At 41.7% G+C, this 24,886-nt stretch overlaps 1 protein-coding gene across 4 annotated transcripts in view; it reads left to right on the top strand.

The window, feature by feature from the left end:
- Positions 1-24,886, top strand: part of CNTN5 (contactin 5) — a 1,772,202-nt gene that overhangs the window by 1,537,358 nt on the left and 209,958 nt on the right. For all 4 annotated transcript variants that reach the window (XM_075592453.1, XM_075592451.1, XM_075592452.1 and 1 more), the window contains 2 exons: positions 14,011-14,138; positions 16,365-16,540. In XM_075592453.1, coding sequence (XP_075448568.1) covers positions 14,011-14,138; positions 16,365-16,540 — 304 coding nt within the window. The remainder of the gene's footprint in view (positions 1-14,010; positions 14,139-16,364; positions 16,541-24,886) is intronic.

Raw genomic sequence — 24,886 nt, 5'->3', positions numbered from 1 at the left:
AGTATATCAGCTGGGGATATAGAGTACGATCACCACACGAAATTGGCTTACCATAAACAAATGCAGGTAAATGTAGTTGTTAAATTATAAAGTTATGCTTGGGGCTAAATGCAGGAATGAAAAAATGCTGTGATACGACCGTATGGTGGTGATGCTGGTTACAGGATACTGCCGGTAGCTGAACACAGCTGATTCTGACTGCCTCCTACATTGACGCCACAGTTGTGACGCCGTAAACCCTACGCACGTTTCATTTGTCTCTGCAAACTTCGTCAGGGGGAGGAGTAAAACTGCGTGGCTTTAGTGACATAAAATACTCACTCTAATAGGTGTGTCAATTGATGTAAGCCAATCCCCTTACTCTATGGATTGGTGCTACCTGTTTGTACTGTATGTTTTCTAACCTCTTAGGAGAGCGTTTATTCAGTTTCTATAGGTATGTCCAGTATTACCTCTATTTTGTTACAGGACAGTGTCTAAATACAAGACAGTCCGGTTCAATACTGGACACCTGGCAGCCCTACTGACAGACCTGTTCCCTCTTTTCAGCAGTACACAAGGCAGGCTAATTGTTCTGTCCTGTTGGAGGACTATCTTCAGAAAGACATTATAAGGGGGTGGTTACATGAGGAACGCCTCTTAACTCGTGACCTCCCAGTTAATCAGTCCTGCTGTGCTCTAGTTCCTCATGGATGCCACCCTAGAGATTAAAACATTAGCTGGACTGTGTAGGGTCCTGTTTTCTTCTCCTGTTTGTGGGGCCTCTGCCCTAGCTTTCCCTACTTGTCAGGGAGACTCCATGAAAGACCCGTGAAAGGTTTTGTTACTTAAATCCCAGTGCATTTCAATACAGCATTACGTAATCAATAATTATTTTCTAATATAATCATTTTTAATTTTAAATCCATTAATAGTGAAATTATTAAAAGTGATACTGTTTAATTCTAAATGCTATTCATTAATTAAATGGGGAGAAAATACTTAAATTGTTTTTTGTTTATATATGAAAGTGTAATTACTAAGCATAATACTATAATAACATGTGATGTATTAATAAAAAATAAAAATAAATCATCCGTCAAGTAATATATGTGAATTATATATATTTATATTAATCACTTTTAATTGTTTTTGTGCATATATGGAAGTGTAATTAACTTGAAAAATGCTTTAATGTGATGTATTGATACAAATAAAATTAATCTGTCAAGTAATCCAAAATTACAGGACAATAACCATGAAAATATGTGAATTGGATTACAGATATCCAATATTACAGTAATGATAAAGGTATATTTTAAAAAACTAATGATTTATTTATTTGACAAACATAAAAAAAAGTAATATACTGTTAGTAAAAATAGGCCAGAGTTTAAAGGTGAAAAGTCCTGTACTCCTCAGGGGATCAGCACACTTGCTCCACAGGCCATGTATAGGAAATAACAGAAACACAGATCATAGTGCAACTCTGCAGGGTTAAAACAATGCTACACTACACACATAACATAGAGACTCCTAGTGACATATAAAACACTAATTTATTATATAAAAAGAGCTATGCCATAAAATGGTAGGACAAATTAGAACACCGCTGGTCATTCAAGATGGAAAAATCAGAGCCCTACTTACAAGCAGCAAGGCATAAACTCGCGATGTAACAGAGAGTCCTCTTGGCGCTGATGGTATCTCAGAAGAGTTGTTTTCCCGCTGCGCTGCGGCTCTCGTGCCCACTCTCCCTCCAGGGGTTACCAGGAACAGTGACAGTGACGGAGGCCCGCTTGTGGAGGCTCAACACCGCGTTGGGCCACTCTCCTCATTTCCTCCTCCGGTTCAACAGGCTGTCTCTGCGCGTCCGCGCGCGAGTGTGCCCGTGCCATTAAAGGGACAGTACGTGCGTCCTGTATGCCAAGGGCTGACAATTGTAAAAGGCTCCAAAAACGAACCAAGTGTCCCAAATGAGTCCAGTACCAACACAAAGTGACTGTGTCACCTGTCCTACGCGTTTCATAGACGTTACTCTACTTCCTCAGGGGCTACAACAACTGATACTAGGTGACATACATATATACCCTAACCAATTAAAAACTAATTGACCAATTACAGTTAAATAGCCTGCATGCCATTAGTATCAAATCACTATGTCTCTTACTACTTACTATACATAGAAATACAAAAATACATAAAAACATACAGATTAACGACACATAACCATATATCCTAAATATCCAATTGGAGTATCATAACTTCATATGTATATACCAAAAATACCAGAATGTGGGCAAAGGATAAACAAACATTCTAAACCACTTATTGTGCACATGCCTTTGCAAATAATTAGACAGAGTCAGATAAGTAAAGTGCTATCCATTGGACCATGGTTGCACTTAGTACTAATTGATATCGCTTTAGAGTCACATCATTGATGCTTACATTAACCTTTTCATCTACCCAAAAATGAACCCAGCTCAAAATCAATATTAAGGCCGTTTGGGGATAGAGTCTTAAGTTCATAAATCCAAAAAGCCTCTCTCCTATTGATGTGTTGGATATTATTACCACCTCTCCAATTTGGTGTACACAATTCAATAGGTTGACAGACAAGGCCCTTTGGATTTTTACCATGATGAACCAAAAAGTGGTGGGACACACTGTGTGATGTTAAACCCTTTTTAATATTGTAGACGTGTTCATATATGCGTCTTTGGAACGTACGCCCAGTGCGACCCACATATTGCAGGCCACACGGGCACTGCAACATATAAATAACAAACTATGACTTACATGTAATATGTGACATGATTTTATAGCTTTTGGCAGTAACGTTAGAATGAAATTCTGTACTACAACAACTAAACTTACTGGCTATGCATTTGTTACATGGTCTGAACCCATTCTTAACCTTAATGTTGGTCATTTTTATTTCCTCTCGGCTTAAAGGATAACTTGGTGCCAATTTATTCTTAAAGTTACTGGCTTTTTTGAAAACAATAGATGGCTGTGGTGTCAAAAACTTTGATAGAGTTGCATCCTGTAACAATATAGGCCAATATTTGGCAAAAATATTCCTTATTTTGGGGGCCATAGCATTATATTGTGTTACAAAGGAAATATTATTTCTCACTTGGTCTCCCCCTTTATCCTTATATTCCAGGAGTTTATCCCTGTTCATATTTTGAACTAAAGAGATAGTATTCTCTAGTACATCTATCGGATAATTAAGTTCTATAAACTTATTTTTGAGGTCATCCGCCTGTTCTGCAAAAGACTCCAAATTGGAACAATTGCGCCTGAGACGGATGAACTGTCCCTTCGGAATATTCCAAATCCATTGTGGATTATGGTGACTGTTAGCCATAACATAATTGTTGGCCTGGACAGGCTTAAAAAATGTTTGTGTATGAATATGATCATCGACAATACTAATATTTAAATCCAAAAAGTTGATGGTTGTTTTATCGTATTGGCATATTAATTTTAAATTTCTATGGTTATCATTAAGGTATAAAATGAATTCATCTAATAGCACCAGTTCCCCATCCCAAATAAAAATAACGTCATCAATGTAGCGCCGCCAGAGCACGAGGCTTGCACCAAATGGGCAGTTGTTCCAAATGGCCTCCTTCTCCCATTGTCCCATAAAGAGGTTCGCGTAACTTGGTGCAAACCTCTGGGCACGCTACATTGCAAAATACATTATTACATTATTACAAAATAAGTTTATAGAACGTAATTATCCGATAGATGTACTAGAGAATACTATCTCTTTAGTTCAAAATATGGACAGGGATAAACTCCTGGAATATAAGGATAATGGGGGAGACCAAGTGAGAAATAATATTTCCTTTGTAACACAATATAATGCTATGGCCCCCAAAATAAGGAATATTTTTGCCAAACATTGGCCTATATTGTTACAGGATGCAACTCTATCAAAGTTTTTGACACCACAGCCATCTATTGTTTTCAAAAAAGCTAGTAACTTTAAGAATAAATTGGCACCAAGTTATCCTTTAAGCCAAGAGGAAATAAAAATGACCAACATTCAGGTTAAGAATGGGTTCAGACCATGTAACAAATGCATAGCCTGTAAGTTTAGTTGTTGTAGTACAGAATTTCATTCTAACGTTACTGCCAAAAGCTATAAAATCATGTCACATATTACATGTAAGTCAGAGTTTGTTATTTATATGTTGCAGTGCCCGTGTGGCCTGCAATATGTGGGTCGCACTGGGCGTACGTTCCAAAGACGCATATATGAACACGTCTACAATATTAAAAAGGGTTTAACATCACACAGTGTGTCCCACCACTTTTTGGTTCATCATGGTAAAAATCCAAAGGGCCTTGTCTGTCAACCTATTGAATTGTGTACACCAAATTGGAGAGGTGGTAATAATATCCAACACATCAATAGGAGAGAGGCTTTTTGGATTTATGAACTTAAGACTCTATCCCCAAACGGCCTTAATATTGATTTTGAGCTGGGTTCATTTTTGGGTAGATGAAAAGGTTAATGTAAGCATCAATGATGTGACTCTAAAGCGATATCAATTAGTACTAAGTGCAACCATGGTCCAATGGATAGCACTTTACCTATCTGACTCTGTCTAATTATTTGCAAAGGCATGTGCACAGTAAGTGGTTTAGAATGTTTGTTTATCCTTTGGCCACATTCTGATATTTTGGGTATATACATATGAAGTTATGATACTCCAATTGGATATTTAGGATATATGGTTATGTGTCGTTAATCTGTATGTTTTTATGTATTTTTGTATTTCTATGTATAGTAAGTAATAAGAGACATAGGGCCTCATGCAGTAAGCCCCGATAAGGCTTTTTCGGCATTTTATAGCCGTTTTTTGCCCTCCTGATTCAGTAAGCCCCGATAAGTGGGAATTATCGGCAACTTTTCTTCCGAAAAAAAAAATTTCGCCACCCGGCTGCCGATAAGCCACTTATCGGGACTTTTTTTTCCCGCCTGAATTCAGTAAGCCCCGATCAGCTTTTTGGTGCTGATCGGCAGGCCAGATTGGAGATTTTATGGCCAATCCAGCCCGCCAACTAAAGTTGGCAACTTGCTGAAGGAGAAGCATCGGCAAGGGCAACACTTAGGAAAAATCAGCCCTTTTTCCTGCCTGTGATTGATGCCGGGGGTCTCCGGAGCTGATACCCGCACCGGAGCCCCCCGGCATGCATCCGAGGCAGGAAAAAGGCATTTAAAAGCCACTTCATTACCTTAGCGGCTAACCGCTAAGGCAATGAAGGGGTTAACCCACCGTGCCAGCGTTATTGTGGGTAGCGGGGATGGGTGAGGGGGGTATTTGGCCCTGGGTGTGAGTTTAGGACTTGCGGGGGGGATGCGGGGGCACTTAACCCCTTCACGACCGTAGCGGTTAATACCGCTACAGTCCTGAAGGGGTTAAGGCCTCCCGCTACCCACCCGCAAGCCCTAAACAACCACCGTTGGGGCTAATGCCCCCTTCACACACCCCCACTACCCACAATAATAAAAAAAAACACCCCAGCCCCACAATAACGAATTAAATAAATAATTAAATAATTATATATATATATATATATATATATATATATATACCCAACAACACCTATACCCCCATAACATACAGTATAGTAATGGGCAGAATGACTATTATCCACAAATGGATAATAGTGCAGTTGTCCATTTACAATACATACACAACAATAAAGACTTTAAATACATATAGCACTCACCCATGTCCCACTGCCACGATGAAGGCCATCCTCATCTTCATCCTGCCCATGCCCCATCCGCTTCTGCAAAACAAACACAAGAATTACAACATCCAAATTAATGTCCCCTAACCCCTTAATCACCATAGCGGTTATTAACCGCTACAGTTATTAAGGGGTTAAGCCACCATCACCCACATACCCTCCCCCACAAAGCCCCCCAACCACCCTCACCCAATACCCACAGGGGAGTCCTACCAAATACCCTTGGGCCTAATACCTCCTCCCCCAGCACATACAGTACAATAATGTGCCAAATAACTATTATCCACATAGGGATAATACATTATTTGGCCATTATTAAACACATTCAATAACGTTAAAATGTAAAGAAACTTGTACTAACCTCATCAATAAGAAGTCTCCGTCGCCAGCATCATCCTTGGGGTCCGTTGCCAACATTAGAAATAGCCACAACATTTCAATATCATTAACATAACACTGAACCCCTTAATCACCTTATCGGGTACTAACCTGAAAGGTAATTAAGGGGTGAAGCCATCCTGCAATGCCTACAACAGTTATGCATAACATCCTCAGTGAAATAAAAACCAATTGCCTAACCAAATTCCATTTAATCATTCAATCTGTAGGCTCACATGCCGCATAAAACATTGCATTTACAGTGTATACATGTAGCATAACATGTAAACTGCATGTACACGCTGCAAATCAATGTTAACAATACAATAATGCCACTCAAATCGCCATACATCACAAGAAGTATATTATTTAATACAATAAACTCACCATCAATGAATTACCACACATCAATTACATCCCTAAACAATTAAAATACCATCCATACCAATTACACAATGAACTAAAGCTATCCTAACAGAGAACAACTTCAAAACATAGTCAAAAGTACACCAACAATTACAATATAATAAAGCAAGGCTTTCCATATCCTACTGTACGGCCTGGAAGCCCAAAACTTACATCTGTCTAAAAATAAAATACATTTAGCACACATCAATGCATAGCCACAATGATTAACAATACAGAATTAGAAGCTTTAACAACACTATCATTTCTTACCCTGTATATATATCTGTACACATACATACAGACATACATACAGTGGGAAGAAATGATATGCATTGTAAAAAATGAAAACATGAAAAAGCAACACAAAAAACAGTTACATTAAGTACATTTCTTTATTTAACTTACCATTACTTGCCCCCACCGACTCCCGTTGATCAGCTTACTCACGAACCAATCCACGACACCATCCACGACACCATCCAGGAACAAATCCACGACACAATCCAGGAACAAATCCACGAACCAAACCAGGAACCAATCCAAGAACAAGTGCAGGAACCAATCCAGGAAGCAAGCCACGAAGAAATCCAAGAAACAATCCACGACACGATCCAGGAACAGGAACCCATAAAAGAAAAAAAAACATAACAAATTAAACATTAAAATAATAAAACATGACAATCAAGGGTTGTACTAGTTTTATTCTTAGTGAATCTGTATTACAATACCTTGTTCCGGGGTCTTCTTGACGTCCGGTGCCACGCCCTGGTCTTCAATCTTCAGGAGGAGGTCCGTCCTCCTCGGCATCTGCCTTCAAAATGAGACGACATAGGCTTTTATAGGCCTATGACGTCACATTTGTCGTCATATGGTTCTCACGGCCCTGATTGGGCCGTGAAAACCATGTGTTTTGGCCGATGTAAAAAAATTGATGACGTCACTTAAAGGCAATGCCAGCACAGCCAATCAGAATGGCTTTGCTGCTATTGCCTTTAAGAAAACGTCATGAAATGACACATGGCCGGACTCACATGGTACTTGAACCAATCAGAGTAGGGATGGAGTTCCCACGCTCTGATTGGCTGGCTTACCATGTGAGTCCGGCCATGTGTCATTTCATGACGTTTTCTTAAAGGCAATAGCAGCAAAGCCATTCTGATTGGCTGTGCTGGCATTGCCTTTAAGTGACGTCATCAATTTTTTTACATCGGCCAAAACACATGGTTTTGGGCCGTGAGAACCATATGACGACAAATGTGACGTCATAGGCCTATAAAAGCCTATGTCGTCTCATTTTGAAGGCAGATGCCGAGGAGGACGGACCTCCTCCTGAAGATTGAAGACCAGGGCGTGGCACCGGACGTCAAGAAGACCCCGGAACAAGGTATTGTAATACAGATTCACTAAGAATAAAACTAGTACAACCCTTGATTGTCATGTTTTATTATTTTAATGTTTAATTTGTTATGTTTTTTTTTCTTTTATGGGTTCCTGTTCCTGGATCGTGTCGTGGATTGTTTCTTGGATTTCTTCGTGGCTTGCTTCCTGGATTGGTTCCTGCACTTGTTCTTGGATTGGTTCCTGGTTTGGTTCGTGGATTTGTTCCTGGATTGTGTCGTGGATTTGTTCCTGGATGGTGTCGTGGATGGTGTCGTGGATTGGTTCGTGAGTAAGCTGATCAACGGGAGTCGGTGGGGGCAAGTAATGGTAAGTTAAATAAAGAAATGTACTTAATGTAACTGTTTTTTGTGTTGCTTTTTCATGTTTTCATTTTTTACAATGCATATCATTTCTTCCCACTGTATGTATGTCTGTATGTATGTGTACAGATATATATACAGGGTAAGAAATGATAGTGTTGTTAAAGCTTCTAATTCTGTATTGTTAATCATTGTGGCTATGCATTGATGTGTGCTAAATGTATTTTATTTTTAGACAGATGTAAGTTTTGGGCTTCCAGGCCGTACAGTAGGATATGGAAAGCCTTGCTTTATTATATTGTAATTGTTGGTGTACTTTTGACTATGTTTTGAAGTTGTTCTCTGTTAGGATAGCTTTAGTTCATTGTGTAATTGGTATGGATGGTATTTTAATTGTTTAGGGATGTAATTGATGTGTGGTAATTCATTGATGGTGAGTTTATTGTATTAAATAATATACTTCTTGTGATGTATGGCGATTTGAGTGGCATTATTGTATTGTTAACATTGATTTGCAGCGTGTACATGCAGTTTACATGTTATGCTACATGTATACACTGTAAATGCAATGTTTTATGAGGCATGTGAGCCTACAGATTGAATGATTAAATGGAATTTGGTTAGGCAATTGGTTTTTATTTCACTGAGGCTGTTATGCATAACTGTTGTAGGCATTGCAGGATGGCTTCACCCCTTAATTACCTTTCAGGTTAGTACCCGATAAGGTGATTAAGGGGTTCAGTGTTATGTTAATGATATTGAAATGTTGTGGCTATTTCTAATGTTGGCAACGGACCCCAAGGATGATGCTGGCGACGGAGACTTCTTATTGATGAGGTTAGTACAAGTTTCTTTACATTTTAACGTTATTGAATGTGTTTAATAATGGCCAAATAATGTATTATCCCTATGTGGATAATAGTTATTTGGCACATTATTGTACTGTATGTGCTGGGGGAGGGGGTATTAGGCCCAAGGGTATTTGGTAGGACTCCCCTGTGGGTATTGGGTGAGGGTGGTTGGGGGGCTTTGTGGGGGAGGGTATGTGGGTGATGGTGGCTTAACCCCTTAATAACTGTAGCGGTTAATAACCGCTATGGTGATTAAGGGGTTAGGGGACATTAATTTGGATGTTGTAATTCTTGTGTTTGTTTTGCAGAAGCGGATGGGGCATGGGCAGGATGAAGATGAGGATGGCCTTCATCGTGGCAGTGGGACATGGGTGAGTGCTATATGTATTTAAAGTCTTTATTGTTGTGTATGTATTGTAAATGGACAACTGCACTATTATCCATTTGTGGATAATAGTCATTCTGCCCATTACTATACTGTATGTTGTGTATTGATGCTATGTTTATTGGGGGCATTTGTCCCCAATAAACATGCTACTATGCGTTAACCCCTTCATTGCCTTAGCGGCTATCCGCTATGGTAATGAAGCAGCATTAATGTATTTTAATAATATTGTGCGGAAGCAGGAGGCCCCCTGAGCTGAAGCGCATTTATTTGTGGCTCAGAGACCCCCTGCCTCCCGAGTTACAGGCCCCGGTTTGGGCCATCGGTTACAGTGTGGACGCCATGTTTATTGCGGGGACGCTATAAACATGGCGGCGACACTGCCACCCGATGACACATACCGGGGCCTGTAACTCGGGAAGCAGGGGGTCCCTGCTCCACAAAGCAATGCGGTTCAGCTCAGGGGACCCCCTGCACACTGTACAGTATAATTAAAAAGACATTCATGCTGCTTCATTACCGTTGCACATAGCCGCCAAGGTAAGGAACGAGTCTTTATTGATGTGTGTGTGTTTTATTTATACTGTACATGTGCAGAGGGTCTCCGGAGCAGAACAGCGTTGGTTTGAGGTCCGGGGACCCCTGCCCCCCGAGATACAGGCCCCTTTATGGGGTGCCGGTATCCTTCTGGTTTGTTTACAGGTCGCGGTCACGTGATCGGGACCTTTAAACGCCGAGGGATACCGGCACCTCATAAAGGGGCCTGTATCTCGGGGGGCAGGGGGTCCCCGGACCTCAAACCAACGCGGTTCAGCTCCGAAGACCCCCTGCACATGTACACTATGAATAAAAGTTGTTTTTAAATACTTTTTTTGGTGCCGAAGTTTGCGCTGAGAGAGCGGCTTGTCTCTCTCAGCTGCAAACATCTATCGGCACCAAAGGCTTATCGGGAGCCTTATCGGGAGCCAGGCTGTATCGCCACAGCTCATCGGCAGCTTTGCTTTCGCAGTGCTTCAGCAGGGATCGGAAGGATTCGGCCCTTACTGAATACTGCGAGGGCAAATCGCCCAAAAAAAACATTTTCGCAATTCGTGCCGAAAATTTTGTATCAGGGCTTACTGCATGAGGCCCATAGTGATTTGATACTAATGACATGCAGGCTATTTAGCTGTAATTGGTCAATTAGTTTTTAATTGGTTAGGGTATATATGTATGTCACCTAGTATCAGTTGTTGTAGCCCCTGAGGAAGTAGAGTAACGTCTACGAAACGCACAGGGCAGGTGACACAGTCACTTTATGTTGGTACTGGACTCATTTGGGACACTTGGTTCATTTTTGGAGCCTTTTACAATTGTCAGCCCTTGGCATACAGGACGCACGTACTGTCCCTTTAAGGGCACGGGCACACTCGCGCGCGGACGCGCAGAGACATCCTGTTGAACCGGAGGAGGAAGTGAGGAGACTGGCCCAACGCGGTGTTGAGCTGTGTGCTCCACGAGCGGGCCTCCGTCACTGTCACTGTTCCTGGTAACCCCTGGAGGGAGAGTGGGCACGAGAGTCGCAGCGCAGCAGGAAAACAACTCTGCTAAGATACCATCAGTGCCGAGGACTCTCTGTTACATTGCGAGTTTATGCCTTGCTGCTTGTAAGTAGGGCTCTGATTTTTCCATCTTGGATGACCAGCGGTGTTCTAATATGTCCTACCATTTTATGGCATAGTTCTTTTTATATAATAAATTAGTGTTTTATATGTCACTAGTAGTCTCTATGTTGTGTGTGTAGTGTAGCATTGTTTTAACCCTGCAGAGTTGCACTATGATCTGTGTTTGTGTTTTTTTCTATACATGGCCTGTGGAGCAAGTGTGCTGATCCCCTGAGGAGTACAGGACTTTCCATAGAACTTTTGGCGCCAGGTTTTTCTCTTTTCAAGCACTTTCTGCTAGTACTGGCAGTATTACTAGGCAGCCTTATATTTATTTTGTTATTTGTCACATTGGTGTTGTAATCTTTAGCGCTCGTCACATTTTTTTCTTTTTCCAGAGTTTAAAGGTGGTATATCCCAAACTGTTGTAAAAGGGGATTAGTCTCCCCAATAGGGACTTGTTCAAGACCCATTAATTTAAAATAGTTTGTCACGATAATGATTAAATAATGATGTTTGGGGATGCTATGGGATTTTTATTATATTTCCAATACTTTCTAGCATTTTCAATATAATTAATATGTTCCATTGTTCTAGTATTAATCTATTAAGATATATTAAATACCACATGGACTTGTTAGCATATATACTACTGCTGCGGCCGAGTTTTTTCGAGCATTTGCCCGGTCTCGGCCGCAGCAGTAACCTGGCGCGCGCCGGAGGGTGCCGGGCGCGCGCCGAAGCCGCGGAGGAGCGCCCTCCGATCGGGGCTTTCTTCCTCCGCTCGCCGGGTCCGCCGGGTCCCCCGGAACCCACTGCCGCCGTCCCCCACATCGCGGGACACCAGGGCTCCCTCGGGAGCCCTGGACGCACGTGCAGGGGGCGCAGGCACCCGATGACGCGTGACCGCGCGTCACTGACGCGCGGCACGCCGAGGGAGTGGGGCTAGCAAGTCGGGGCATGTCCCTGCTTGCGGTACTAGCCCTGCTCAATTTAAACGTGTCGCCTCTGTATAAACTTTAATTTATTCACTTGTGTCAAAAAGGAGTGCTATTGAGCATGGTATACAGTATGTATACGTCCTAATAGAGGTATATTAGTATTTTATCTGGTAGTGTTAGGACTTGCTCGTATACATACAGTATACCATGCCCAATAGCACTCATTTTTGACACTTATATGCATATATATATATTGTGGGGGCTCAGGGGTTCCCAAAAAGGGCTTGCTGTGGTTTTGTGTAAGGTTATTAGCAACACAGAAGAAGCAATTCAGCAATAATGGAGAAACAGCAAAAGTATTCCAAGATAAAGCAATATGTGCAAGTCAAGAAAGCAAACCGTCCTTTGCTGAGTCACTGCTCCTCTGTGTCTCTGCTACTGACAAGTGCTGGTCTGTGTTCTCATTAAAACTTATTGCATATTTCAGACATACTCTTGTAGTAGAGCTTTTATTTATAGACAGTGAGTTCTGGGACACCTGTGTATTTTATATATGATTTAGGGGAATTAGGGTCCCATTGCACCCTGCACGCACATTTTTTATCTCTCTTGAGTGCTGTCTATCATTTGTTTTATTATCCTAATGTGTTTGTTCCACATTGGAGGCACGGTCTCATACACCAGTATTCAGCGGGGTTATGGTATAACCTGCAGCTACATGCTGTGAGAAAGTAAATTAACTATATTTTGTTTCAGACTTTGTCCTAAAGTACTCGTTATGCAACAGTGATAGTGTTATGGGTAAAGAAAAAATAAGGCCATGTCTAAGTTGTTGTAGAATTGGTGGGCATGTTACTGTAACATTTGGAACTAGCGTATACTTAACTATGCCTATTTGGCCTAGAAGCCCCTATTTGTTAGCATTGGCAGTGCTTGATAAACTAATTTCACAAGAGTGACAAGTGAAGGCGTTCAGTTTGTTGGGGGAGCAAGGAGAGTCTCAGGTGTTAAATGTGCTTGCCTTTGGTGGAGTTAGCTTGCCAAGCCAAAGCTGAATTATTAGGTGTGGTGTTATAAAAGTTGGTATACCATGTGTGACACCACTTCAGGATCATTTGATTTGTGGAGTGTTCACCAATATTAACAACACATCTGCTGGTCTGACAGCAGCACGGATTGTGAGCTTAAGATAACTGATGGGAAACCAAGCATGCTTATCAATATAATTTAATAAAACTCTGACCTGGTTTCTCCAAAAAAAGCGCTGTGTGTTTATTTTCATTTAAAGGGAAGAGGGAAAGCTTTCAGGCTTGCAGAGGTCATGTGTTCAATCAATGAACAGTGTTAATTTTTCTTTATAGCAACACCCCTCAATAACGTCAGTTATTTATGATGTTTGTAAATGTTTATTCTAACTTGTTGGAGAATATATGTTAAAGTCTCCTGGCTGCAAAACCATGGTAAAAATGGAGCAAAAAAAACTGAAGCAGAATAATAAGAACAGAAAATCCCATTGGTTTCAAGTGGTATTTTTTTACTTTAAATCTGGTGCAGTTATTTGTCCCAGTTTTGCAGATGGAGACATTGAAACATACTGTAACTCCCTTCCAGCCCTGATTTAGAATTTGGGAATTTAGAAATTTCGATTAATATTCTTTTATTCTTATCAAGGCTTCCAGTTCTGAATTGGTTTTTAAGACTGCAGTAAGCATTTACCGTTTGGTTTATTTACCAATACAGTAGCTTATGGTTGGGAAAGGATGTGATTCAGGAAAGGGTTGGTTACCTCCTAATGTCTTCACTATTTTACCACTCATGCTACTAATGTCTAATGTTGATGTAAAATGAAGTAGTCCGTTTGTCATTAAATAAACCTATGTATTCATGTGATTCATCTAGAACTGTAAATGTCTACATCTAAAATAATGGACACCTTTTTTTCAGGGTAGCTGTTCTTCCAGATGGAAGTTTACGGATCTTCAATGCTTCCAAGTCAGATGAAGGAAGATACATATGCCGTGGGGAAAATGTATTTGGTTCTGCAGAAATTGTAGCATCTGTGTTTGTTACAGGTAACCTATTAGATTTTAAAAGTGAAAAAGTTAGCCAATTCAAATGGCCTTTTAAAAAATGCACAAACATGCCTAGGTGTCTTTGGTATTAATATGAAACAATATTATTTCCTTTAGATCAGTGGTGGCCAAGTTCAGTTCTCAAGGGCTGCCATCAGATCATGTGTTTAGCATTTCTCTAATTAACATATACTTATCCTATTAGCTTGGCCTTAATTATCACTAAGACAACTTGCTTAGGTATGTATTTCTCTGAAAATCTGATAGGCCTTTAACTGAATTTGGACATGACTAATTTAGATAAATCAAATATATATATACTCTCATACTTTAATAAAAAGCCAAGCATCTTCAACAGGAATAAAGATGTAGAAATAAAATATAAAAAATAATTAAATGTTTTATCTAGCTAATGAAGTCTTTGACTATTAGAAATCATGATTTTTAAAGTATGGATTACACATCAGATACTATTTTTAAAAATCAGAAACTTTCTGTTGATGAACCATAGCTTTAGCTTAAAGTATACATGTATTATTTAAACTATTTTCTCTCCGGTAGAAACTAGGTTTTGTGCACTTTATTTATTTGGAAGTATGTATTGTATAAAATTGAAATCGTGAAAGAGTTATTACCAAATTGGATATCAGATGCCTCTTGCCCATAGAGAACAATTCTAAATTCTACGGTCTTCCCTCAAAAATAGGTGCTTTTTACCCATCACCTTGATTAATATGGTAGCTATTTTCTAATTTTCACAGTAAGTTTGCCAACACTGTACTTCATATTCAATGTGTGCCCTTAAAACCTTACGTACTAGAGGGTAGGTGGTACTACACGGCTATGTCCCCTCCAGCAAGTTCTGACCATATGATCGCTATGTTACTAAGGTAACTTGAAGGAAGCTGAGTAAGTCACAAGGGCCTCTGTGTTGTTGGCCCTTATGATGTACATTGCATCTAAGTAAGGCACTTAATAAAAATGTTAACGGGGGCAAAATTGTTTCCTGAAACGCTGCAGACTATTTATACCTTAATGGGAGAATTATTTTTTGTTGAAAAAGATATACTGCAGGTATAATTGTTAATAGCAGGCTTAGCAATTGCTCTCAGCTCAGAGCAGCAGCTGTATAGATGGCAAGAATAGTGGCCTATATTTACTAGGTGTCATTTCATAAGACACCTTCTGATCTCTTTGGGACTCTTCAGCTATGTTCTGCTGCACAGTGCAGTGTGGAAGAGATCAGCTTGAGTGACATCAGCCATTGGCTCCGACATCACCAGGAAGATGGATTGCATAGAGCAGGGTGATAGGAGAACTTTGGACATCGCAGGTTACCGTGCTGAAAGGGACAAGACTGTATTCTATATGCTGATAACTGGGATTCCTGTATGGGTTAATACACTGCAACATCTACATTTACATCTCCATAATTCCATTATTGAAACATTTCACCTGTCAAAAACAGGTAACAAGAATTTCTGTCACTAATGCTGTTTTATTGTTCCCGTTTATATTGGTATTAAGGTTAACTTTGTAATCAATCAGTGTACAGTAGTAGACTAATAAATGTTCAGGCCAACATCTTGAGGTGGAGCAGGGGATAATTTTCCATATATTTTGAAAGAAAATACATATTACTTTAATAGTAACCAATTAGACTGTAAGCTCCTCGGAGCCGGGACTCCTCTTCCTTAATGTTACTTTTATGTCTAAAGCACTTATTCCCATGACCTGTTAGTTATATTATCTGTTATTTATTTGATTACCACATGTATTACTACTGTGAAGCTCTGTGTGCTATGTACATTAATGGCGCTATTTAAATAAAGACATACAATACAATAATTGATTAACAAAGCTTAGATACACCCTTTTTTCTGTCACTCTACTGCTATAACTGTAATGCATGCCCTAATTCACTCCAGCCTTAACTATTGTAATTTCGTACTTTGGCCTTCATGTCTATCACCTTTCACCATTACAATGTGTCTTAAATGCTAATGCTAGAATCACTTCACCCCCTCCCAAATCTGTCTCTTCTTGTCTCCTGCTGAAATCCCTTGTATGGCTACCCGTTAAGTCCTTTATTACTGACACAATTGTTCTCTCAATGCTGTACACGTTGCTTAATTAGATGGAATTGTGGATCAAAAACACTGAATTGTACATATAATTATTGAAGGTTTTTAATAAAACAGTTGCATCATTAATGTGTTTATTTAGAACCAACAAGAATAGAACTAACTCCAAAGAGAACAGAACTAACCGTTGGGGAAAGCATTGTTTTAAGCTGCAAAGCCATTCATGACCCTTTACTGGATGTAACCTTTTATTGGATTTTGAATGGACAACCTGTTGACTTTGAAAAAGAAGATGGACATTTTGAAAGCATCAGGGCAGTAAGTGCACAATTTAATTGTTTTCAAGTAGCAGTTAAATGTTCCTGTCAGACGCAAAATAAATGATTACTAATTGATGTCCCCTACATACAAACAAAGGAGAGCTACAGTATGTGTATACTGTTACTGTTAAAGATATTAAATATGTAGTACCTTGATATTTCATTTGAGTAGGCTTTTACAAAATCAAAACCGTTAACAGAATTAACTAAATTACCACTGCGTATACCTCTGCTATGTTTTTTTTAAGTATTTAAAATTAATCTGAGAGATTATGCGTGTGTGATAACTGGTATATTTCAATTGTTACTGCAAAAATATCTGCCCACCTCCCATAATGATTATACAAACTTTTTCTTTCACTTTTAAATTTTTGATTTTAATATACATGATTCTGCATATAAGTACAAATGTGTGTTTTTTATACACAAAGAAATTTGTTATTTGATTATCACACTGCACCAAGTGTAGCCCTCCCTGCCCAGATCCTAGGGATTTTACATTGTTCCCCAATGGTTGACTACTCAACATGGATTACCTTGACTCTGGGTGCTGGATTAGAACTGACAGGCTGACACCCAAGAGCCCTGTTTCCTGAGACACTCTGTGGCTAGCCATATTCCTTTCCTTAAATATTCAGGACTCCATTCCCTCTTGGGGACCCTAACTTAAAGGTCCCTATGTACAAAATAATAACTCTCCCTATGTACAACATAACTGTCTCTATGTAGAACATAATAACCAGGGGGCTGATCAGTGCTATGCTTTATAAACATGGCCTATCTACTCCCCCACGGCACCTCTCCTCTGGGCCTGGAGGAACCTACACTTCTCAAACCTTCCCCTTCTTTAATTGACTCTCTGTGATGCCATGATCCCATTGCAAGACAGGGTGGGGCCTGATATACTCCAATATTACTTGTAACCCTTTGGAACGGGGGTTACACAAGTATCGCCGCCCTGGCTCCTCCTATTGACAGTCTCCAAATTGTAAAGTGATGCATAAATGGACTTAAGCACTTTCATACACCAACACAAGATTAAAATGTTCTAGCTCAAAATGCCCCATCCTAATGTACAGGTATCTGCTCTGATACAGTACATCAAGGGCTATGTATCCACATCACTGGGCTGTAAATGTTGACAGCTTAGAGCAAAAGAACTGCACCAGATGAAAGCAGAACATCCCATGGTACTGTACCTTGTTCTTTATTATATCTGGTGAAAATTGCATTCACTCAATGTTCATCGACTTACACTAAATAGCCAAACAAACTTGCCACATTAGGTACATTTTAGAGACTGGGCAAGAAAAAGAACAAATTCAATAGAATGAAGAATCTCTACTAAGTTATGCCAGACACACCAAATCTACCTATAATATCACTTCATTAAACCCATAGTATTCAGATGCTATATAAATGAGTCTGGGCTGTAAATTATCATGACAAACTCATATGGTACAGGATCATTGGCTGGAGAGCCTCAGACTTTAGTCTAGTTCATGGGAAACTACTAATAACATTCCTATACAGTAGATTGCATGCTTAAAAAATATAGTTCTATTGTAAATTAAATAATAACTTATTAACCTGTCACTTTTGGGCTCTCACCAAAGCATAGGTCAATAATACTGTAGCTGTATTTCATATAATATATATGTAAAAATGAGGAGCAGCTACAGGTACGTCTCCAATTATCTTGTTAACCCACTGGGTTGAGCCCTTAAAGTGGGCTGATTTCTAGTAAATATTATGACAGGGGATGGGAGGTATCTTGTGGAATAAAAGAGAAGGTATTATGCGTATGGAGCATGCCCTTACTCAGGATTAGGCCTTGTAGGACTTCTAGGCAAGCCAGTACTTAAACTATGGAAAATGCAGTAGCAAAATGTTTAACTTTTTTTTCACAAACTTGATTCCTACTGAAACATTTTACCAAACTTTGAAGGACTAAATATGTAACAGAAATTGCACATTTCTACCATAAATTTGCTTTTGTGCCAACACCTTAAATACGTTTTGGTGCGTAAAAAAAGTGACATACCCTCCACCGTATAGCATACAGAAAATGAAAATATCACTTGTGAGCACATTTGCATGTCTCAGACAGGTCTGCAAACCTGCTTTTCACCATTATCTCCTACGTATAGTGCTTCTACTGCAGCAAGGGATTCTGGGAAATGGCATGCTAAAGCACAAACAGTGTTACCTTTTGGGTAATTTCCATTTTGACATGGAGCTGCCTGCCGCATTACACAACTGTTCAGGACAGCCCGGGTTAAAGTGCATCACCAGTAAACCTACTTAAAGTGCATCACCAGTAAACCTACTTACAGTTCGCCAAAAGGGATTTGCCATGCAATTCAATTTCATTTAATATGCTGACTACCATTAATGGGGAGTTCTATTTAAAAAAGTACCCATTGACTTACAGTATATACTCCCCAAACAATCCTTTATACTACACGTGGAGAGATACTTGTGTACACTCCTGAAACACTTGGGAAATATACTAATTTTAATATTCAACTTCTATTAAAATAATTTCAATTAGCATATTTCACATGTATCTAAGGTGTGTTCCCAGGTATCTCTCCATGGGTTGTATAGAGATGTGTTTTAAGTGGTATAAATCAATAGGTACAGTACGCTACTAAAATAAAACTTGGCGAATCACTTGCAACGTCTGACAAATATGCTACTTGTTTTCAGCAACTGAAAAGTGGTTTGTGAACTCATGTGAAAGCTTCACTTATCTCTTCATAAACTTCTTCACATTACACATTTGATCTTCTTTTCACTTCTCTTTTTTTAGGACCTTTCATATTGCGAACACTCTAGGATATGATAAAACACACAATACTTAATCTAGTCCCAGGCTACAATGGTAAAAAGTTAAACTGCACAGTGATTCACTACAGTATTTTCTTTTTAGAATTATGTTCAACACTGATTTCTCAATTTGTCACTCAATTGAACAACATTTATAGATATTTTCTTTTGCATCATATAGAGTTTTGTTTATTAAGGCTCACTTTCCAAAAGTAATCTAAATTATACAGTAGATCTCTAAATTTGCAGCTTTACTTTGTTGGTTTTCATTTCAGAAATAAAACATGTGGTATTAAACTGCTGCTTTATTCAACTTATAACAAGAAACAAATGGTCACCAGAACTATTAAAGACATTTCTAACTTTCACTTTGACGAGAAAGAACATTAAAAATGAAACAACACAGTCAGGGCTCAATATAAATCCATAAACATATTTCACGAAGTAAAATGCGAAGTTAACACAATACAACATAAAATAAACAACCGCTTTCATTTTTTTATTTGGTTCTGCATTTTGTTGATCCAAGTCTTATGTCTAGCCATGAAGGTCAGGGATTTAGTTATTTCTCAAATGTGGAACAGCGAATTGCTATTGATTGAAAAGACTACTTCAACTCAATCATGTAACGGGTATTCCCTCTATCCCAATCACAGATACCGTGTGTGTGGGTGGAAACCTATGTGTTACCAGGTGTGGTGCACTATACCCGTCAGGCTCATAGGAGGTCTGAGCCTCCGCCAGTGAGAGCCTGGGGTGAATCCTCTGGAACGTTCTCGGTTTCAGCGCCTCCACCTGTGTAGGGTTCTAGGGATGTAGAAGGTTGCCTACACAGGACCCGCATATACAATAACCACATACACAGCAATGTAAATAACCACTTTACTAATATATGCAGGCAATAACACACACTTATAACATTCCCCCTAGGGAGTAACTCCACAGTCACCATGTATCCCCACACTGTGTCCACAGCCCAACCCCCTTGATCCGTGGTCAGCGCTGCCACTATGTGTAGTTGTGATATGTTAGGATATGTTGGTGCACATAGGAAGATACCTGCCGAGCGCTCCTGCACTTGGGCCTGCAAGCAACTTCAAAAAGGATCTGCCGCTTGGTGATCCCGTCTGAACCGATGTTGCCTCGCACGGGGCCCGCCAGGGGCGATCCCACCCTGGAGATAGTCTCTATCTCTTAGGCCCAGACTTGAGCCCAAGTCTCTTCTCGGGGAGCGCAGCGTCCGCTGTGTCCTTATCTATCACTAGTACTACTGTGACAGGGTCCCTAACCTAAGGCCTGTCCCTGTAGCACCACAAGCTGGGGAGTGAAGACCTATCTGGGGCCTAGGGAGTTACTGGCCTAATCCGTTCCCCTAGCTATTCCCGGTCCTGACTGCTAACTAATACTCACAGCACCTGCATCAACGCACTGCAACCTACTTGGTACCTGCAGCAAACGTGCTGCACACACACACGATGCCTTCTTGTCAGCCCTCACAGCACTGACAGCCGTGACACTGACAAGACTGCACACCACACGCACCTAAGGGCAGGGTCCCTAACCTAGTGGGGAGTTGGGGTCTGCCTGGGATATGGGGAACCTTACCTGGTGTAGGAGCCACTTGCCCCCTACACCCTTCCTTCCCCTTCCTGCTCCCAGCTCCAACTGCCGTCTCCTAAGCCCGCGAAATGTATCTATCTTCTGGGCTGAGAATCCTTGGCCCTCACCTTCGCGAGTAGCCGGCGGGCCCGTCGCTGGCTCCGGCGGGACCCGCGACCGCTCGGCTTGCTACAGAGGGGATCTCAGGGAGCTGGAGGACACCGGGGCTACAATCACATTTGGATAAATCCAGTTTCCTTTTTCTCTCTTGATGTCTAACCTTGGCATTACAATTACCTAGTCTACTTTCCGTTGGATAGAGGCTTTTGCTATAGTACATCCCGAAGGTTGCATTTTAAAGGTGATTAACTGAAAATAAAAATTAAAGCACCATTGTAGTTTTTTGGAAAATTGACAAAAAAAAAATATAGCTCAATGCAATGACTTCTACATACCACTAGAGATGGGTAGACTTGTCTAAACATGATCTATATATTTTCCTGGCTTTTCATACTCAGTCCAATCCGAACAATGAATTACGGGGTCGGATGTCATCATCTTTAGGCCACGTGGATTTTTCAAACTCCATCAATGGATTTTGGATTCACGGATTTTAAAGATTCCGGCGACGGATTCAATTTAAATCCAATCCATGAAAAAAACCACATTGGCTTAAATTTGAGGATGCACCCCTATTTATATAATCCTCCCATAATAAATCTGCTCGCAAATTTCGTTTGCAGATTCGGATTCAGTTTTCAGGTTTGGAATCTGAATCCGTCTGACGTATTTTCATAATAGGACTAAAGGAACTGGCAAATCTGTGGCGGGCTCGAATCTTGGTGAAAAATGTGCCCAGGGCTTAAGGAGCATTCAGTGATTAAAAGTGTTGACTCTGAAAACAATGACACTGAGTGTGAAGCAGGGGAACCTGGTTCAAATCCTGGTTTCAGCTCCTTGAGACCTTGGGCAAATCACTTTATCTCCCTGTGTCTCAGTCACCAAAAGCATAGATTGTAACATGATTTGGGCAGGGACTGTGTCTGTAAAATACCTATGTACAATTCTGCCTACAGCACATTATATTGTAATTGTGAAGTCCCACTTTGAATCACATTGGGAGAAAAGCACTTAACAAAATAAAGTTATTATTATTATTATTATCTCTACTTGCCACTGACATGGCATTTATTCCTCTGGGTAAAATTCATAATTTTCTAAGGATGGTCAATTTCACTGGTGTTCTGTTTTTAAAATTATGTGTGTGTTTTGGAGCTGCAATGTTCGTCGAATTCCAGGGGTAGCATTGGATTGTGAGGATTGCCTGTTGGCCCTGCCACCGTGATGCACCTCGTGATGGGACGAGTGATGCACCCGCCGCTTTACCAGGCTGGGGGACACCGCACATCCCGTGCTTAGGCCTCGCCCCCATGACGCGTCCCGTGACAAAGCGGGTGACGCGCGGTGGTCTACCAGGCTGGGGTTCACCTCATGGATCTCGCTCAGGCTCTGCCCCCGTGATTTCACGGGTGAGGTGCACCACACACAAGCTATGCGCAGGCTCCGCGCTAACATGGGCACACAAGGGGTTAACTCCATCAGCAATTATTCCACACCTGCACTCCTCCCCGCCTTTGTCTACCAGTGAACTGAATATGTCTATGGGCGGTTCTCCTTCGTTACTCTGCAGCTGTGTGCTCTCCTATCATTGGCTGCCTATCCTTTAAATACTCAGCCAGCCCTGCAACAAACTGACTGAGCATAAATTCTGTTTATGTAGTTGTGCTTGCCTCCAGTATCCTGCTGCCCTGCCTTTGCCTTGTTTTGCTTCTTTTATTTTTGACCTCAGCTTGTACCCGAACTCCTGTCTTCTCTGACCCCTTGACCACGACCATGAGTAACGACGATTCTACCTTCCATACTCCTGGACCTTTTTTTCTCTCCATTCTCTCCCTCCCCCGTTCCCTCCATTCTCTCCTTCTCCCCTTCCCTCCATTCTCTCCTTCCCCCCTTTCCTCCACCCCCCTTTCCTCCATTCACTCCCTCCCCCCTTCCCTCCATTCTCCCCTTTCCTCCATTCTCTCCTTCCCCCCTTCCCTCCATTCTCTCCTTCCCTCCATTCTCTTCTTCCCCCCTTCCCTCCATTCTCCACCCCCCCTCATTCCCTCCATTCTCTCCTTCCCCCATTCTCTCATTCCCCCTATCCTCCTTCCACCCTTCCTCCATTATCTCCTTCCCCCCTTCCCTCCATTCTCTCTTTACTCCATTCACTCCCTCCCCCCTTCCCTCCATTCTCTCGTTCACCCATATCCTCCACTCTCCTTTCCCCCCTTCCCTCCATTCTCTCCTTCTCCCCCTTCCCTCCACTCTCTCCCTCCCCCTTCCCTCCATTCTCTCCCTTCCCCTCCATCCATTTTCTCCCTGCCCCCTCCCTCTATTTTCTCCCTGCCCCCTCCCTCCATTTTCTCCATCCCCCCCTCCATTTTCTCCCTCCCCCTTCACTCCATTTTCTCCCTCCCCCCATTGATTCTATCCTCCCCCTTCCCTCCATTCTCTCCTTCCCCTCTTCCCTCCATTCTCTCCCTCCCCCTTCCCACCATTCTCTCCCTCCCCCTTCCCTCCATTCTCTCCCTCCCCCCCCTTCCCCCCATTCTCTCCCTCCCCCCTTTTTCTCTCCTCGCTGCCAGGCTAATTTTGCACTGTGATGCATCTGCCAGCAGGGGCTACAATATGATTATGATCCCAAGCGGCGATGCTTCACGTGTTGTGGCAGGGAGACAATGAGGAGGGGAGATAGCCAGCAGGGGTGTGGATGCTTCCGCAATGCTGGATACACAGACACACAAACGGATACACACACACACGGACACACACACACACAGACAAGAAAATGTACAACATGGCTGCGCCCCCCTTTTTGTCCCAGCCCACCGCCCCTTTTTGGCCCAGCCCACCCGCCCCGTTTTGGCCACACACCCCAATGCCTAAAAACAGGTCCCTAAAGACCGCAGATCGCAGTGAAGTGCCGTGCACGTGCCGCCAGGCCTAAGGCAAGCACTAGAAACATATACAGAAGTTTATGCTCAACCAATTTGCCAGAGGGTTTGCTGAGCATATAAAGGGCAGAGGGCCAATGGGAAGGCTGCAGGCAGTGAGTCATCACACATATTCTGTCCACTGGTAAAGAGGGGCAGAGTGCACCGCAGGTGAGGAGTAGTTGCTGATAGCTTTAACCCCTCGAGTGCCCCTGGTATAGCGACGCCGGCGTGAAGTGGAGACAAGAACATCCTCCGTTGCGTGATGCGGCGCGGAGGCGGAGTCTAGGTCCCAGCAGGAGTACTGCGGTGCTTGTGCGAGGGGCGTCACCCAATGTGTCATGGGACGTGTCACGGGGGCGGGACCGTGGTCCAATCCTCACAAGAGGGAATTACTAAGATAGGAGAGTTACAAGAGAAGTGAGTGACATGGGAGGGTGAAGAGTGGCATATAGGGAGAAGAGAGGGATAGGGGAGAGGAAGAGAGTAACATGGGAGGGGAAGAGAGTGGCATGGGGAGAAGAGAGTGATAGGGGAGGGGAAGAGAGTAACATGGATGGGGAAGAGAGTGACATGGGAAAGGAAGAGAGTGATAGGGGAGGGGAAGAGAGTGATAGGGGAAGGGAAGAGAGTGACATGGGAGGAGAGGACGGTGACATGGGGGGAGAACAGAGATATTTGGAGGGAAGAATAGAGAATAGAATAATATAGGGAAGAGATTAGTGATGTAAGAGGGAAAAGAGAGTGGCATAATGGGGAGACGAGAGTGGCATAAGGGGGAGAAGAGAGTGGCATGGGATTGAGAAGTGACACAGGGGAGTGACGTGTGGGTTGGAAGGGACATGAAGGAGAGAGATTTACATGGGGAGGAGTGTTAC

Source organism: Ascaphus truei, chromosome 3 (genome assembly GCF_040206685.1).
Source record: "Ascaphus truei isolate aAscTru1 chromosome 3, aAscTru1.hap1, whole genome shotgun sequence".
Lineage (NCBI taxonomy): Eukaryota > Metazoa > Chordata > Amphibia > Anura > Ascaphidae > Ascaphus > Ascaphus truei.
Note: the sequence above shows the minus strand (reverse complement) of the source record. Positions and strands in the feature narration are given on the sequence as shown.